Source organism: Grampus griseus (genome assembly GCF_964374135.1).
Source record: "Grampus griseus genome assembly, chromosome: 12".
In the NCBI taxonomy this organism is placed as follows: Eukaryota; Metazoa; Chordata; class Mammalia; order Artiodactyla; family Delphinidae; genus Grampus; species Grampus griseus.
In genome coordinates, this window is record NC_139006.1 from 62553126 (window position 1) to 62571584 (window position 18459).

General features: G+C 33.5%; 1 protein-coding gene across 6 annotated transcripts in view; it reads right to left on the reverse strand.

Annotated features, from left to right (window-relative positions):
• Positions 1 to 18459, reverse strand: part of PIAS2 (protein inhibitor of activated STAT 2) — a 92530-nt gene that overhangs the window by 25185 nt on the left and 48886 nt on the right. For all 6 annotated transcript variants that reach the window (XR_014297532.1, XR_014297533.1, XM_082667463.1 and 3 more), the window contains exons 6-9: positions 17970 to 18104; positions 15643 to 15748; positions 14147 to 14220; positions 7818 to 7978 (exon numbers count right to left, since the gene is read on the reverse strand). Coding sequence is in view for 4 of the 6 variants with exons in the window: in XM_082667463.1 (XP_082523589.1) it covers positions 7818 to 7978; positions 14147 to 14220; positions 15643 to 15748; positions 17970 to 18104 (476 nt within the window). In the remaining 2 variants the exon portion in view is untranslated. The remainder of the gene's footprint in view (positions 1 to 7817; positions 7979 to 14146; positions 14221 to 15642; positions 15749 to 17969; positions 18105 to 18459) is intronic.

Below are 18459 nucleotides of genomic sequence, written 5' to 3' on the forward strand. Positions count from 1 at the left end.
AGGGACTGGCAGGACATATTTAAAGTGATGAAGGAGAACAACCTACAACCAAGATTACTCTACCCAGCAAGGATCTCATTCAGATTTGATGGAGAAATTAAAACCTTTACAGACAAGCAAAAGCTGAGAGAGTTCAGCACCACCAAACCAGCTCTACAACAACTGCTAAAGGAACTTCTCTAGGCAAGAAACACAAGAGAAGGAAAAGACGTACAATAATGAACCCAAAACAATTAAGAAAATGGGAATAGGAACATACATATCGATAATTACCTTAAATGTAAATGGACTAAATGCTCCCACCAAAAGACACAGATTGGCTGAATGGATACAAAAACAAGATCCATATATTTGCTGTCTAAAAGAGACCCACTTCAGACCTAGAGACACATACAGACTGAAAGTAAGGGGATGGAAAAAGATATTTCATGCAAATGGAGATCAAAAGAAAGCTGGAGTAGCAATTCTCATATCAGACAAAATAGACTTTAAAATAAAGACTATTAGAAGAAACAAAGAAAGACACTACATAATGATCAAGGGATCAATCCAAGAAGAAGATATAACAATTGTAAATATTTATGCACCCAACATAGGAGCACCTCAATACATAAGGCAAATACTAACAGCCATAAAAGCAGAAATCAACAGTAACACATTCATAGTAGGGGACTTTAACACCCCACTTTCACCCATGGACAGATCATCCAAAATGAAAATAACTAAGGAAACACAAGCTTTAAATGACACATTAAACAAGATGGACTTAACTTGATATTTATAGGCCACTCCATCCAAAAACAACAGAATACACATTTTTCTCAAGTGCTCATGGAACATTCTCCAGGAGAGATCATATCTTGGGTCACAAATCAAGCCTTGGTAAATTTAAGAAAACTGAAATTGTATCAAGTATCTTTTCCAACCACAACACCATGAGACTAGATATCAATTACAGGAAAAGATCTGTAAAATATACAAACACATGGAGGCTAAACAATACACTACTTAATAATGAAGTGATCACTGAAGAAATCAAAGGGGAAATAAAAAAATACCTAGAAACAAATGACAATGGAGACACAATGACCCAAAATCTATGGGATGCAGCAAAAGCAATTCTAAAGGGGAAGTTTATAGCAACACAAGCCCACCTTAAGAAGCAGGAAACATCTCGAATAAACAATCTAACCTTGCACCTCAAGCAATTAGAGAAAGAAGAACATAAAAACCCCAAAGCTAGCAGAAGGAAAGAAATCATAAAAATCAGATCAGAAATAAATGAAAAAGAAATGAAGGAAACAATAGCAAAGATCAATAAAACTGAAAGCTGGTTCTTTGAGAAGATAAACAAAATAGATAAACCACTAGCCAGACTCATCAAGAAAAAAAGGGAGAAGACTCAAATCAATAGAATTAGAAATGAAAAAGTGGAAGTAACAACTGACACTGCAGAAATAAAAAAGATCATGAGAGATTACTACAAGCAACTCTATGCCAATAAAATGGACAACCTGGAAGAAATGGACAAATTCTTAGAAATGCACAGCCTGCCAAGACTGAATCAGGAAGAAATAGACAATATGAACAGACCAATCACAAGCACTGAAATTGAAACTGTGATTAAAAATCTTCCAACAAACAAAAGCCCAGGACCAGATGGCTTCACAGGCGAATTCTATCAAACATTTAGAGAAGAGCTAACACCTATCCTTCTCAAACTCTTCCAAAATATAGCAGAGGGAGGAACACTCCCAAATTCCTTCTACGAGGCCACCATCACCTTGATACCAAAACCAGACAAAGATGTCACAAAGAAAGAAAACTACAGGCCAATATCACTGATGAACATAGATGCAAAAATCCTCAACAAAATACTAGCAAACAGAATCCAACAGCACATTAAACGGATCATACACCATGATCAAGTGGGGTTTATTCCAGGAATGCAAGGATTCTTCAATATACGCAAATCTATCAATGTGATAAACCATATTAACAAACTGAAGGAGAAAAACCATATGATCATCTCAATAGATGCAGAGAAAGCTTTTGACAAAATTCAACACCCATTCATGATAAAAACCCTGCAGAAAGTAGGCATAGAGGGAACTTTCCTCAACATAATAAAGGCCATACATGACAAGCCCACAGCCAACATCGTCCTCAATGGTGAAAAAATGAAAGCATTTCCACTAAGATCAGGAACAAGACAAGGTTGCCCACCCTCACCACTCTTATTCAACATAGTTTTGGAGTTTTAGCCACAGCAATCAGAGAAGAAAAGGAAATAAAAGGAATCCAAATCGGAAAAGAAGTAAAGCTGTCACTGTTTGCTGATGACATGATACTATACATAGAGAATCCTAAAGATGCTACCAGAAAACTACTAGAGCTAATCAATGAATTTGGTAAAGTAGCAGGATATAAAATTAATGCACAGAAATCTCTGGCATTCCTATATACCAATGATGAAAAATCTGAAAGTGAAATCAAGAAAACACTCCCATTTACCACTGCAACAAAAAGAATTAAATATCTAGGAATAAACCTACCTAAGGAGACAAAAGACCTGTATGCAGAAAATTATAAGACACTGATGAAAGAAATTAAAGATGAAACAGATGGAGAGATATACCATATTCTTGGATTGGAAGAATCAACATTGTGAAAATGACTCTACTACCCAAAGCAATCTACAGATTCAATGCGATCCCTATCAAATTACCACTGGCATTTTTCACAGAACTAGAACAAAAAATTTCACAATTTGTATGGAAACACAAAAGACCCTGAATAGCCAGAGCAATCTTGAGAACGAAAAACGGAGCTGGAGGAATCAGGCTCCCTGACTTCAGACTATACTACAAAGCTACAGTAATCAAGACAGTATGGTACTGGCACAAAAACAGAAAGATCAGTGGAACAGGATAGAAAGTCCAGAGATAAACCCACGCATATATGGACACCTTATATTTGATAAAGGAGGCTTGCCACAACTAGAGAGAGCCCTCGCACAGAAACAAAGACCCAACCCAGCCAAAAATAAATATAAATAAATAAATAAATTTGGGGGAAAAAAAAGACATTTGTAAAAACTTTACCACAAAGAAAATTCTAGGTCCAAATGTCTTCACTAGGAAATGCTACCAAATATTTGAGGATTCATGATACCACTACTTCCCGCTCCCTATATAAGGCCAGCATTACTCTGATACTAAAAACAGACAAAGACAAAACAAGAAAACAACAGACCACTATCTCTCATGAACTTTAGCAAAACAAACCCAACAATAAATATAAAAGATAACAAATCATGACCAAGTGGGATCCATCTCCAGAATGAAAGGTTGTTTAATATTTGAAAGTCAATCAATGCAAATCATCATGTCAACAGACTAGTCAGTTCAAGACAGCAGGACAAAGATATAAAAGGCATCCAGATTAAAAAGGACAAAGTAAGACTGACTGTATTCCTAAAATATTACTGCCTGTACAGAATATCCTATGTTCTATAACAATGCTATTCGAACTACAAGACGCATTTAGTAAGGTTTCAAGATAGAACATACAAAAATCAACTATATTTCTATATAATACAACTAAAAATATAAAAAACAATACCACATGAGAAATATGAAACAATGGGATAAATCTGACATAAAGCATACAAGACCTATATACTGAAAACCACCAAACATACTGAAACCTAATTAACTAAATAGATATATATCATGTTCATGGATCAGAAGACTAAATATTGTGAACTCACCCTTAACTTATCTATAGATTCAACATTATACAAATCAAAAACCCAGATTTGTTTTCTAATTGACAAGCTGATTCTAAAATATGCAATGAAATGCAAAATATGTACAATTGTCAAAATAATTTTGAAAAAGAATGAAGTTAGAAGTCCCACATTACCCTGATTTCCAGACAGTGCAGTACTGACATAAATATAGACAAATCAATGGAACAAAGTTCAGAGATAAATCCACATATATATGGCCGACTGATTTTTGAAAAGAAGGTGCAAAGGCAATTCAATGGGGAAAATACAATCTTTTCACCAATGTGGCAGAACAACTCCATGACTGTTTGCCAAAAACAAAAATGAAGCTAAAACCCTGCTTCTTATCTCACACCATATACAAAAATTAACTTGAAGTAGATAACAGATCTAAGTATAAAATTAAACTACAGAACTTCTAAAGCAAGCAAGGAGAAAATTTTTCTGACCTTAGGTTAGGAAAAAATGTCTTAATATGATATCAAAAGCACAGTACATAAAAGAAAGCCTTGATAAACTGGCCTTAATCCAAGAACTTTTTCTCTTTGAAAGACACTATTAAGAGACTGAAAAGAGGAAATGGCAGAAAACATTAGCAAACTACAGATCTGATAACGGACTTACATCCATAATATATAAAGAACTATCAAAACTCAGTAATATGAAAAACAAACAACCCAGCTGAAAAATGGGCAAAAGTTTAAGCAGTCACTTCACCAAAGATGACACACAGATGGCAAATAAACACACAAGAAGATGCTCAATACAGTCATAACGGAAATGCAAATTAAATCCACAATGGGGTACCACCATATACCACTAGACTGTCTAAAATTTAAAAAACTAACCATACCAAACGTTGATGAGAATGTGGAGCAACTGGAACTCTCATATACTGCTAGTGGGAATATAAAAGAGTACAACCACTTTGGAAAACAGTTTGGTAATTTATTAAAAAATTAAGCATACACCTAGTATGTGACCAGGGATTCCACTCGTAAGTACCTACCCCAGGTAAATTAAAACATCAGTCCACACAGAGACCTGGACATGAATGTTCTTAGCAGCTTTATTTGCAAGAACCCCAAACCAGAAGGAACGCATAAACAAGTGAATTGATAAACTGTGGGATATCTGTACAATGGAATGCTATTCAGGAATAAAAATGAAAAAACTATTGGTACATGCAGCAACGTGGACAAATCTCAAAGCAAGCATACTGAATAAAAATAAGCTAGACAAAGGAAGCAGACACTTTATGATTCTATTCATACAAAATTCTAGAAAATCCAAAACAATCTGTAGCAGCAGAAAGCATACCAGTGTTTGACTGAGGATACAGTGAAAGAAAGAGATTAGGAAGATACATGAGAAAACTTTAGGTAGGACAGATATATTCATTATCTTATTATAATGATATTACAGGTGTATACTGGGTCAAAATGTACCAAACTGTACACTTTAAATATGGGCAGTTCTTATATCTCGATAAAACTGATAAAAACAAATAAGGAAAAATGCTACCTTCATTAGAATATGTAATACTTTAAATATGTATTTTCCCTAATTATATGAAAAACATAATTCCAATCAAAATCCAAACAGGATTTCTTTGTGTAATTTAAGGATGCTTTTATTCAAGTGAATATGGCAAACTGTAATAAGTCAAGAAAATTCTGAAACATAGGCCTAAGAGATATTAATGAATAACAGAAATCCAATAATTAAAATAGTTTTGTACTGGCCAATACTTTGATCAATGGCACAAATACCAGTTCAGAAATGACACTTGAGTACAAAAAATGTTTTAAATGATGGAGGCAGTGTCTTAAGCCCATGGGAGAGATTACTCATTAAGTGTTGGTGAGATTACTGACCAACCTTCAGGTGGAAGGGTGGAGTAATGGGATCACCTATTCGCTACCCTAAAGTTTCTCCCCTATCCCCAATTTTTTCACATAGTTCCATTCTTTACCTTCATAGCGCTTAACACAATATGCAGTTCTTTACTGTCTCCCACTCTGGAAGTGCTCTGTTTACCATTTTAGATCTAGTATCTGACACACAGCCAGTATTTAATAAGTATTATATTGAATGAATTCGTGAAGGAATGCATGATGGAATAAAGAACTGCATGAATGGAAGGGGAAAAAAAAATGAAATCTTCAAAGTACCTGACAAAAAAACAAGTGAATGCTCATATAAAATCTCTGGGACTTTCTAAAACACATTAAAGACAGAAAAACCAAAATGAAGAGACAGACTTGATGGAATAAAAATTTAAAGTTTCTGAATGAGAAAAATGTCACAATACAATCAGAAGGCAAACTGGGAAAATATATTTAGCACATGTAAACAGAGAAATTAATATCCTCAGTATATAATGAGCATTTATAAGTCAGTAAGAAAAAGATGAACCACAAAGGAAAAAAAACATTAAGTGACAATTCATAAAAAGTATTATAACAACCAATATAAGGATGAAGATAATAATTGATAATTATTGATAACTGATAATTCTTACAATAAATAAAAATCAAAACAATAAGACATCTTTTCAACTAGAAAACTAGTAAAGGCATTTTAAAAATAAGATTTAATATGATAAGTTTGGTAAGAAGACTGAGAAGTGGGCTTCCAATACACTACTGGCAGGAGAGTGAAATGACAACTAGGAGCGTAAAATCGTTTACTCCTCCTGGGAGGCATCTTGGTAATAAATAGTAAAAGTCTTAAAATTATATATTCTCTTTTATTCAGCATTTCAATTTCTAAGAGCTTAAGGGAAAAAACCCTGTCTAAACGAGCAAACAAAAGCTTCAAAAATGTTCATATCACAAGGTAAAACAGAAAGAGTGGCAACCATGTAGGCTATAATATTGGGTTGGCCAAAAAGTTCGTTTGGGTTTTTCCGTAAGATCTTATGGAACTTTTTGGCCAACCCAAGAGGAAAGAAAACAAACAAGCAAACAAACCAAAAAAACCGCTTAAATGATTAGTAATGTACCCACAGTGGAACATCAAGTATCTAGGAAACATACCCTAAAATATTAATGGGCAAAGGGACATGACACATGCAACTTAATTCTCAAATGGTTCAAAAGGTTTCTGAAAATAGTAATCTCTTTCTCTCTATATACACACATGCACACACCAAAAATACCTACACATTAAAAGGGAATGTGACGAAACAAATATGGCAGAATGTTAACAACTAACACATTGTGCTACTGTGCAACTTCTTGCTAAGTTTGAAATTATTTCAAAGTAAGTTAAAAAGTAAAAGTTTACAGAGAGAAAAGTCCCATCACTCTTCATTGTCTCATTCCTCTCTACAGTAATACTCTTTTCAAACTGAAAAAAATGCTGAAGTATCTTTAAAGATCTAGGATATTTTTCACTCTACAGAGTGAAAATCATGATGTATATACACATCATTATGCAAAGAGTGATTTCAATCTTTTTAATACATCAATAACAAAATCATCACCATAGGGTGGGATGTTGATGATTTTATTTTAATCTTTTCATTAACTGTATTTCCTAAATGTTAATAGGGGTGCATGGATGATATAAGCAATTTTTTTAAACAGTGTTACAGGAAAAAAAGGGTACCTCATTTACTAATAATTAGTTTATATCATTTTCCTTAATTCTGACATATGCAATATGACATGAGAGATAATACTTAAGAGTTTGGGCTCCAGAGTCAGAAAAACCTGGAAGTGAATTCTAGTTTTAAACTTAACAGCTGCATAACACAACTCTATCTACCCTACCACTTGCTCTGCGGTTTTACACAGACCTGGTTGCTCTTCAAGAAGTTCTAGGTAAGCAAAATGACATCACTAAGTGGATTTTACCCTTTCCTATGGACAATGAAATATGATCATGAAAAGCAAAAATAAAAGGAAACTACTCACCCTCTTGTCCCCAACACAAAGAATATTATAAAGATAAAAGGGCCACTAACTACAGTTTAGAAATAAGATTAAGTATAATTATTATGTTGGGATACACTTACCCATCTAAAATTAGACTTTCATAGGCAGCTTTTTTGTCACACACAGGACAAATCCAGGTGGGCTTCTTCTCATTCATTTGCAGATAAAGGGCAGCATCAAAGCACTGTAGATGTGTACAAGTCACTGCACGGCATGGGATTGTCAGCCTCATTTTTCCTAACTATAGGACAGGGAAGACAACATGGGAAATCATTTCAGAAAAGAGAACAAAGCCTCAAAAGTCATAAAAATGTGAAGAAGTCATACGAGACTAACAAAATGAAAAAGAAACTAAAACCAGTATTTATTTCCATCAAGATTGCTATATATTTTATTTGTATTCACTGAAGGACTTATAATTTTTAAAGACCATCTCACTTTCTGAAAGTAGGTAAAACTTGTAAATTCACAGGTAGGAAAAGATATATATACAATGAAAACATGTCTCTTTCTCATCTCTTCCCCTATTTAGAGAGAACCACTGTTATCCATCTCTTGCATGTCCTTTCACAGATGTTCTATGCATAATCAAATGTGTATTTTAAAAAACATATTCCCAGATACGGTGGTGTGCAATTCACACAATTCTGTACTTACATTTAAACTGTCTCCAATCTCATCACGACAAATAATACTGCAATAAATAGCTATGGGATAAATTCCTAAAAGTAAACTTTTTGAGTCAAAGAAAAAGTGTATGATTTTTGTCACAATGACAAACTATCTTCCACAGAGGTTACCTACTGATTTACACATATACATGTATTAATGTGCTTGGTTCCCCTTGACCTTGTCAATATAGCGCTATTGAATCCTTTGACCGCTGCCAATCTGATAGGTGAAAAGTACCCCATTGTAGTTTTGGAATACACTTCTCTTATTATAAGTGAAGTTGAACTGCTGCTGCTGCTTTTTTTTCTTTTTTTCTTTTTTTTTTACTTCTAAGGGTCATTTGTGTTTCCAAGAACTGTCTATTAATAACCTTTTCTCATTTTCCACTTGGTTATTTATCTTTGGTTACCTATATTAATCAGCCTCATGTATGTGATATGAATTGCAAATACATTTTTATATACTTTTTTTCACTTTTGTATAAGCGCATACGTTGATGTTTCAATATACTCTTATAACCTAGTACTCTGTTCAATTCTTATTCCAGTTGGTAGAGGAATACCAACATCAAGACATATACAGCATCCAGATTAGATCAGATCAAGTTTTTCTGTAGAGCCTTTTGAATCTCCCTGTATACTCCCTTTATAGAAAAGATCTCAGTTTATAACCAGCTCTCTTGTTCTGATAGAAAATCTGTTTCTCCGACTACACTCTAAGCCCCACAAGGTCTATGTCACTGTTCACCAGTGTAATCCAAGTGTCACAACACAGTACCAAGCACGCAGCCTATGCTCAGTATTTGTCAGCCAGATGGTAGAATGAATGGAGAAAGTGGGTAAGGGTCAAAGAGAAAGAAAAGGAAGAAGGAAAGACTTCTTTATTTGCACTATAAAGTCTAGAAGAAGTCACAGCTAAACTATAACACTGTTAACTCTGCCTGAGGGGTAGGATTTTTAGAATTTTCCTTTTTTTTTTTTCTTTTGGTTTATCTGTAATTTCTTTCTGCTAAAATGAACATTTGGTTATTTTATAATTTAAAAAGAAAATAATTATCCAACTCATCATTATAGCAGTAACTAATGCTTATATAGTTGTACCTACATGTTAAGGTATCATGTTGAATACTTTACATTAATCTTCGTGACACTTTACATTTTAACCTAACAACTACACTATACAGTTGATATATATTATCATCCCCATTTTATAATGAGGAAATAGGCAAAAAGAAGCTAACTAAATTGACTAACATTGCAAAGTTAGAAAGTGGCAGAGTCAATATTTGAATACAGATGCTCTAACTCCAGAGTCCATACTACCTCTAAGTGTCTAGGATTCTAAAAGAGATTTTGGAAGTTACAGTGATTCATGCAAGTATGCAGCACAATTTAACTATTTAAGATGGAAAAAAAGTGAGAAAAGAATGTGAGGCAATTTCTCTTCTATGATATTTCCCTCTATATTTTCCCTTCCTTTAATAACAAACTATCCCTTAAGTAATGTAGAACCTTACAGCATGCTAAAGACGTTTATGTAAATTTCATACAATTCTCATAACAACCCCACGACTCCAAAAGGACTAGTATCTATATATCTACTTCTGAAATGAAGATGCTGAGGCTACAAGAGGCTAAAAACAATACAATCACTAAGATGCAGTTGCTAGAGCTATAACACAAATCCAAGTATTTTTCAATTTCATAAAGACGTTCCTAGTTTTACATTATACATGGTGGTAGTTTTTGGTTTTACTTATCTACCATTTCCTACTTTGCTAAGAGTTTTTGTTCTATAGGAATGGATGTTGACTAAATATCTATTTAGCACCTAATGAGATGATCAGAGAATTTTTCTTTTCAATTATTATTATAGATAATTTCAACAGATTTTCTGATATAAAACTATACTTGCATTCCTAAGAGGCATCCCTTTGTTATCACATATTATCCTTGAAAAAGAGTACTGGATTCTACTGGCTAGTGTTTTATTTAGGAATTTTCCATCATTGTTTTTTTACATAATCCATGTTTGTAAACAACCCAAATAATCACTAAAAACAGGTGAAAAAAATAAGCTGTACCATACCAATTCAACAAAATACCTAGAGTGGTTAAAATTAGATCTAGACATATTAATATATTTAAGATATACCATTAATTTAAAGACAGTAAACCACTGAACAGTATATATAGCACAATACAGTTTTTTCCAATAAACATACATATGATTATAAACAGAGTTAAATCTAGAAAGAAAGATATCATATTATTTAAAATGTTACTTCTGAATAGGTTTTAGTAATTTAAATTTTCTCTTTTGTTTATTTGAACAACTGTATAATAAAGTAGGCATTATTTGTCAATTTTTTGGATTTGTTTCTTTAAAATAATGTTCTATCTAACTCAACCTACTACGGTTTTTTTAGGCAACCAGATCTCAAACTTTTGGCTTCAGAATCCCTTTACACTCTTCAAAATTGAGAACCTCCAAGAGCTTATATGTATGTAAGTTGTATTTACCAATATTTATTGTATTAGAAATTAAGAGACATTTTTAAAACACAAGAATACACAAGTACACATTCCATCAGCCATCAGAGTAATGACATCAGCCCCTGTCAGGTAACCCCTATCAAATATCACTGTCTACTCATGACAGAATGAGAGCAAGAAAGGGACAAACTGTGTCCTAGTATTATAATAAATAGTTTTGACTTTCTGGACCTCTTCAAAGAGTCTCAGGGATCCCCAGGTACCCTTGGGCCACAATTTGCAATCTGCTGCTTTTTCCTTTTTCTTCCTCTTCTATGCCATTCTCATCTCTCCTGTAACTGCTTTAGAATTTCCACAGCATAAAGAAACAAAAACATTCAGGACTACAAAAGTTGCTGATCCTAAATTTAATGCTACTCTAGTGTCTTACAAGAGCTAATGAACATTTCCCAAGTTAAAAAAGCATTTATTACTAACTGGCAAAATCTGACCGATTTCCTAATACTGATTATGTAATGTTAATAAAAAAAGATTTGAATGTGCTGAATTCTATTTAGTCAGATGATGGCACTGTTTTGAAATGTATTGATTTTATGAATAAAATGGTATCTAACACCGTAATGCAGCTTTTTTATTAATCAAATATTAAGCAGGTAGTATCCAAATTGATTTTTACTTCATTATAGACTAATTAGTATCTGTCTAAAGAAAGAGTAGGTATAAGCAAAAATGGCTCAAATCAGTGGTTCCACACTATTTGTAGAAGCGGTACCTTTTTTTAAAAAATCTTGAGTCAGAATCAAACAAGACATAAAATCAAACCTGTTTTTCTTTTCTATCCTGGGGCACCCACCTAGCCTACCTCTGCAGGACAGTCCAAAATTCACTAGCTAATATCACTAAGATGGAACTCCTATGTAAAATTCAGATACTGTGTTCAAAAATTTAATTATACACACTCAATCAGATCCCTCTTTAACAGCTGTTGTAAAATTACCTTCCTTAGGTCCTAACGACAGAGGTTTTGAACTGTGCTCTCACTATCCAGATTCATGTCTACTTCAAATCACTTTACAAACCATACTGTGAAATAGAACATTTCTTCCACAACCTTAAGCTATCATTTTCTCTCATTTTTGCCTAATTAACTCATGGTTCACCACTTATCCTTCCAAACGCCTATGATCCTTTTTTTCTTCACCGTTTCCCATCACCACCCCAGATCCTGTGTTATTTCCACAGTCAGCTGGATACACTCCCTCCATTCTGCTATCTTCAACTGATACTAGTATTATCTCTGCCTCTAAAACTACTTTCATCATCTAACTTCTGTCATCTCTGTTAAATTTGATCAAAACACCTGTTTGGTTTTCTGATAACATAGATCACATCCTATAGTTAGCAACCCAATGTGAGGTTAACACTAGTATAGTCTGAAGAGTACCATTCACTCTTTTCTTAGAAAGTGCTCTGAAAAAATCAGGTAGGATGAATACTGAGGAAAGCTCAAAAGATAGTCTCAGAAACAGATCTGTTTTCACTTGTAAGCAGAGAAAGAAAACATTTAATGAACTTAAAACAGAATCTTGTTACTTCATTTCTTCAAATCATTGAAATGTTAGTTTTCTTAAAACTGTCAGTTTTATTAAAATTGACACATGTGAAAGGAACTATTCCCTATTCTTATATAGAAGAAATCCTGACGATGCCAATATACCACTTTCACTATTTTGAATGTCCAAGAATCCAATAGTTTGGTTATTGTTTTGTTTTGGTTGTTGTCAGGTAGAACAGCACAGTGTTTGAAGGAAAAAATGGAAAAAAAAATTAAAAACCAGTTCCAAGACAGTAAGACTTACAGAAAATGGAACTGTGCAAACTGTACAACTCCTTAGGTAAATTGTGTAGAAGCGCTTTCTTCCTGATAGAATAGTCTGACATACTAAAACAAAAAGGTGACGTGAGTTCCCTTCCCAAATAGTGGTTGTGCTTAGAATATAGCCGGCAATGAACATTTGCTGAATATACTAGAGTTAAATCATAAGAAACTTCCAATATCCAAATTGTTTTTGATGAACAAAATGGCAATTTCATGTGTTCCAATTTAATATCAATCTTAACATGAGAAGGAGGAAAAGGTACTGTGAAGAAATGAACTCAAATGAACTCATGCCCAGCTTGTGAGTAGAGGAGGTCCCAAGCCCCTCTAGGGCCCCTGCCACCACCTCAGGGCATTAATGTCCTCCTGCAGACCTTCCCTGTGTTTCATAAACACACGTTTCCGATTTCGAAGCAATCCCAATTTCATGTTAAGTCTATCCCTTTCCAATAAAGGTAAGTTAAAGTTAATGATAATAGATAATAAAGCTTTAGAAAGAAAGATATCTGCTTTCCCAAATAGAGAGGTAGACTTATAATCAGGATATTTATATTTTTGGTCCAATGTGGCAATATGGTACACTGTCTTATAAGAGAACTGGAATAATGTCAGAAGACCAAAATTTAAATCCTTGTTCTACTACAAACTAACTGTGTGATTTGGGTTAGCCAACCCCTTTCAGTCTCAGGTTCCTCATCTGAAAATGGGAACAATTCCATACAGGCTTGCTAATTAGACAATATAAGGAGCACATAATAGGAACTTAACAAATTATTCCCTTCTCTGACACAATTCTCTTTCCATTTAAAAAACTGTATGTTTCTCACAATGGTAGCTGGTCACCAAATGCCTCCCCCCGGCAACTATATTATAAATTCCTAATTCCATACTTTTCTCATAAAGTTCCTCTCATCTGCAAAGGGTCCCCTCCAAGAGTAGTGATTTTAAAGAAGCCTTCATCCACTATTCCTGACCTCGCCTATCAATTAGCATTTATTAGGTCCTAATAACTTTACTGTTATTTTTCAATACCGTTTATATTGATAAAAGGAGCCAACTCTCTAGATATGTTCAGTATTAGCTGTGGATTATCGATAATTAACTGTGACAGATTATTCTGAACCTAAAACTCTCTTTCCTCTTTGATGCAATATCCCTTTACATCTCTTCTTGCTTAGTCATTGCCTGAAGAATGTTTGCATTCTTTGGAATTAAAATGCTTAACCATGAAGATCCCCGAATGGGAAAACGAAAAAAGTTCAAAATTCCATAATATACCATTCATTCACATACTTACTTTTATAGGAAAATTAGTAATTTATAAAAAGTAAGATGCCCCAGAATGTTTTGTTGCTTTACTTACAGGGCACATCAAGGACACCCGAAGGCTAGTGGTAGCAATTTCACTATCAGGATCCGCAGTAAGTTTTTCTTTAACTTTAGGAGGGAAAATCAATAATAAAAACACAGTTTAAAAAATTAATTGTGACATATGAATAGAATTATAGAAATATATATATCATCTTATATAAAGTTTGCCAAACACTTCAAACAGATCAAGAAACTACAAAAACAAAACAAAACAAACAAAATGTTAAGTATTAATGTACTAAAAACACAACCATACTTCCAGTATTAGGTTAAAGAATTACAAACTTACAAACTCTAGATGACATGTTTAATTGAATTTTTTAATTTTCTTTTTAAAAGTAAAATTGCAGGTGAGGAAGAGTTTCAAAGCAGAAAGCTGTTTAAGACTTAAGAACAATACAACAATTAGGAAAGGAACTTGGAAGGCAGCTATCCTCTGAGCTTCAATGCTTTTCTAAAACACATTCATGACTGTTTTAATTTGGGAGTACTGGTAATTTCCAACAATTGTTAAATTTGTAAACAGAAAAGGTAAAATATTCTTATACTTCCTTTAACTATTGAAAACTACTATGGATGTGGGAATGCCTGTGATCTTAATCATCATGTAATGTATACAAGTTATTGTCTATCTATACAAGCTAATGAAGACATACACCACCTTCAGATGCCTAATTCTCAACACCACAATAGCGAGAACAGGACTGTAAGTAGAGACAGTGGAACCTGAGTGGGGTAAAAAAAAACTATGGAAGAGCTTCCATGGCTTTCAGCTCTATGCAGGAAGATCAATACTGTACTGTCTGAAATGAGAAATGGCTTGAGTATAAGAAACAAAATACCATTTCAACAGCCCTACTTGGTTCCCTTTTCAACCTATAGATCCTCTTCTCCTTTCTGGTTCATTCAGTGATATGAACTGGGAGAAAAATATTCTCTTTCTCCCCCAAAAAATGTCCTGTTCAATTAACTTCAATTACTGAACTGAATTATTTACAGTTTGGGTTAAGACTTTTTTTTCTCTACCTATTATTATACAGTATGAAAGCAAAGTACAAAATAAAACATCTCAGAAGGCAAATATTATTGTTGATGGATATCAACATTTCTTTTGCAAAAAGACCTTTTTTAGTTAGAAGTTTTTAAATGTACATCACACTACACACCGCAGGTTTTGAAGACTTGCATTCCTACTCTCAAGTCAACGTAGGCATCAAAACTGCCATCAACCTGACATTTACCTAAATAACTTACGAAAAGGTGAAAAATCAGATTAGCTGAGATTTAAAATTAATCCTCTTGGGAGTCGTTTCTAAGAGAAGGGCTTTTCAATTCATAGGGCTCCATTCTTAGAGTATTTTTAATTCATAATTCATTTTAGGTTTCTAATAATTGTTCCCAAATTGTTCCTGTATGGAGATATATGTGAAGCTTTTTAAATTTCCATTTAAAGCATCTCATATGCTCAGTCTTACAAACATTACTTACTTAGTGCTCTGGAATGATCAGGGTTTCTAATACCTTTCATTTTTAATCTCTGTAATAACATGGCTGATGTGAGCTGTCGTACAAGATATACAGACATGGAGTAATTCTACAAAGAAAGATAATCTGTATTAAAGATGAGAGATAATAGTCTACTTACATAAAACACTTGTCTAAGAAGCTCTGGTTTCTAAAAATAACATTCAAAATAACTTCCACAGGACAGTCAATGACTGGGAAGGGAACAAAATCAACTCAGCTACTTTAGGGAAGATGAACACTTCATCATCTCAGTGACTGTGATATTTCTCAATCACTTATAACTTTAAAACATCTATGTGAAAGATAAAATGGCTCAGATCAGTGGTTTTCAAACTGTGTTTCTAACTTAGCAAAACTGGTGCTTTAGGGGCCACCATGGTATAAATGAAAATGCACTCTCCCATGCCCACTTCTAACTAGAATTTTCTGTTTTTATGTAATGGGGCTCTCATAATATATTCATTGAAAAATGAGATCCACTGCAGAAACAAAGTTCAAACACCTGTGGTCTAAATTAACACTTCACATACAGAGTTCCACAGTTCTAATTCTGGCAGACACTTGCTACATGGCCTTAGGCAAATCACTCATATGAACCCAAAATCAGCTTTCTTTTGAGAAAAAAATTTGACAATTAATTCCTGTTCCCAAACGGGCATTTTACTAGGGAAGGGGAAGCTACTACAGTATATAAGACACATGAAGAAACTATAAAAATCAAAAAGACAAGGCCAGAAAATAATAGCATCCAATCCCATATTCTCTTAGATCTGGCACAAAGGAACTTTCATTAGCTATTTATAAAGCTACGAAGAGATGATATACAATTTTACCTAAATGCTAAAAACCTACTTTATCATTTCATTACATTCATTCATTCAATCAATTCTACAATAAACAAAATACTTTTAATAGTTGCCAAACCAAATACTTTAAATATCACTTTTAATGTCCTGTAACAGTCCTTGCAAATATCTGAATACCCACTATAGTGTGCAAATTTAAGTCAATTAATCATTATAATTACAAGGAAAGAATATTATTCCCATTATATGACCAAAAAAACCCCACACCTGTCAGGCCTTCAATGTCTGCAATCTTTTACTCAAAAAATCTGTAAGTTCATAATCATTTCAAAAAGATATACTACTCTTCTGTTCAAATTCCTCTCACTAAGCTTTAAAGCATTAATACTTGCTCAGTTAACAATGTCCCTTATATTTGCATATAACACCCATTCTCGAGATTTTATTTATTCTTTATAATAAGCAGGCCTCAGGGAATTAATCAATTTGGCCAAAATCAAACAATTTGCCAACTTGGGACTAAACCAAGATTTCCCAAATCCTTATCCAGTGCTTTACCACTGTACATTCAGTTCACACAAATAAAAAATATTAGGGATCAGTGTCTTATGATAAAAAAGTTAGAGTAAAAATTCAGAAATGAGAGCTCAAGAGAACAATCATTAAAGAGATCCTAATGTCTGTACAGTCAATACAAAAATATTCTTTATATCCAGCTCTGCAATTACCTTGGTGGTAAAACCAAATGATTCTGGCTACAAACATGACTCAACTTCTCCATCCACAAATAGGAATACTATCCTTTATTTCTATGAAACAGCAACATTAAAGCTGATGTTCAGAAGTTAACTGAAATCTCTTGCTATTCTATTATTTCAGTTCTATAAACAAGCAGTTCTAAAATGGAAATCCCTTGTTGTATTAATCAGTATCTCATAATTGACAAAATGCATTTTGAGACTAAGCATCAGCAGAAACCCAGGTTCATCAACCTAAAAATACAGAGGAAGTAATATAAATCTAAGTAAATATTTTCATATGGATGCCCACATGTTATTTGAAGTATCAGCTATTCATATAAAGGCTGGAACAGATTATTTCTAATCACAACATGAGTACATTTAACCAAATGTTAATCTTCTCCAAAGCCTGAGAAAGATTTCTTTGTTCCTCTTCAAAAATTACCCCAAATTCCCAGTTTCTTAAAATACTACTTAAACACAATTGTGATTAACCATTAACTTAAGAAATACTGTAATGATACTTACTTCCTTTCTAAGAAAATAAAGAGATGATACTCAGGAAACCTTAAAGTTTTAACCTTGAAAATCTCTACATCTCTACCCTGAACTGAAAATTACTGCTTTTTGGGGTTACAAACAGAAAACTGAATGAGCTGGAGCTAGTAGCCTAAGAAAAAAACAAAGTAAATCAACACCTAGTGGGAACACTTTCATGCTACCCAGAGAAAAGAATCTTTACCTTTCCAATTTCTGACGCCCAAGAAATGGAAATCTGGTTTGGCACAGCTGAGGATAATCTAACTAAAGATGTAATATTCAAAGGGCGTCCAGGGCGCTTCTGCTCAATCCCATTTTTAGGTGGTGGTGCATAGCCCTATAACCAAGAAAGAAAAATAATTTTAAATTCTCTGTAGAGGAGCAAACATTTTCTCCAAGACGAGCACAGTATCTTGCCTAATTTCAGTCACACTTAATTACTTTTATTTTATCCTGGAAATCACATAGTCCTCACCCTAAAGTCACCAATCCAAAAGAGGAAAATGACCTTTTAAAAATGTTACAAAATATTTCACAAATCCAGAAAAATACAACAAAAAATCCATGTTCCATTAAAATTAAAGATGCTGAGATCTTGCCATATTGACTATGAATTTTTTTCCTTTTTTTAAACAATAAAGTTGCACCTCTTTACACTGATTCATCTTAGGAGCTCTAATTCATTCAAATAC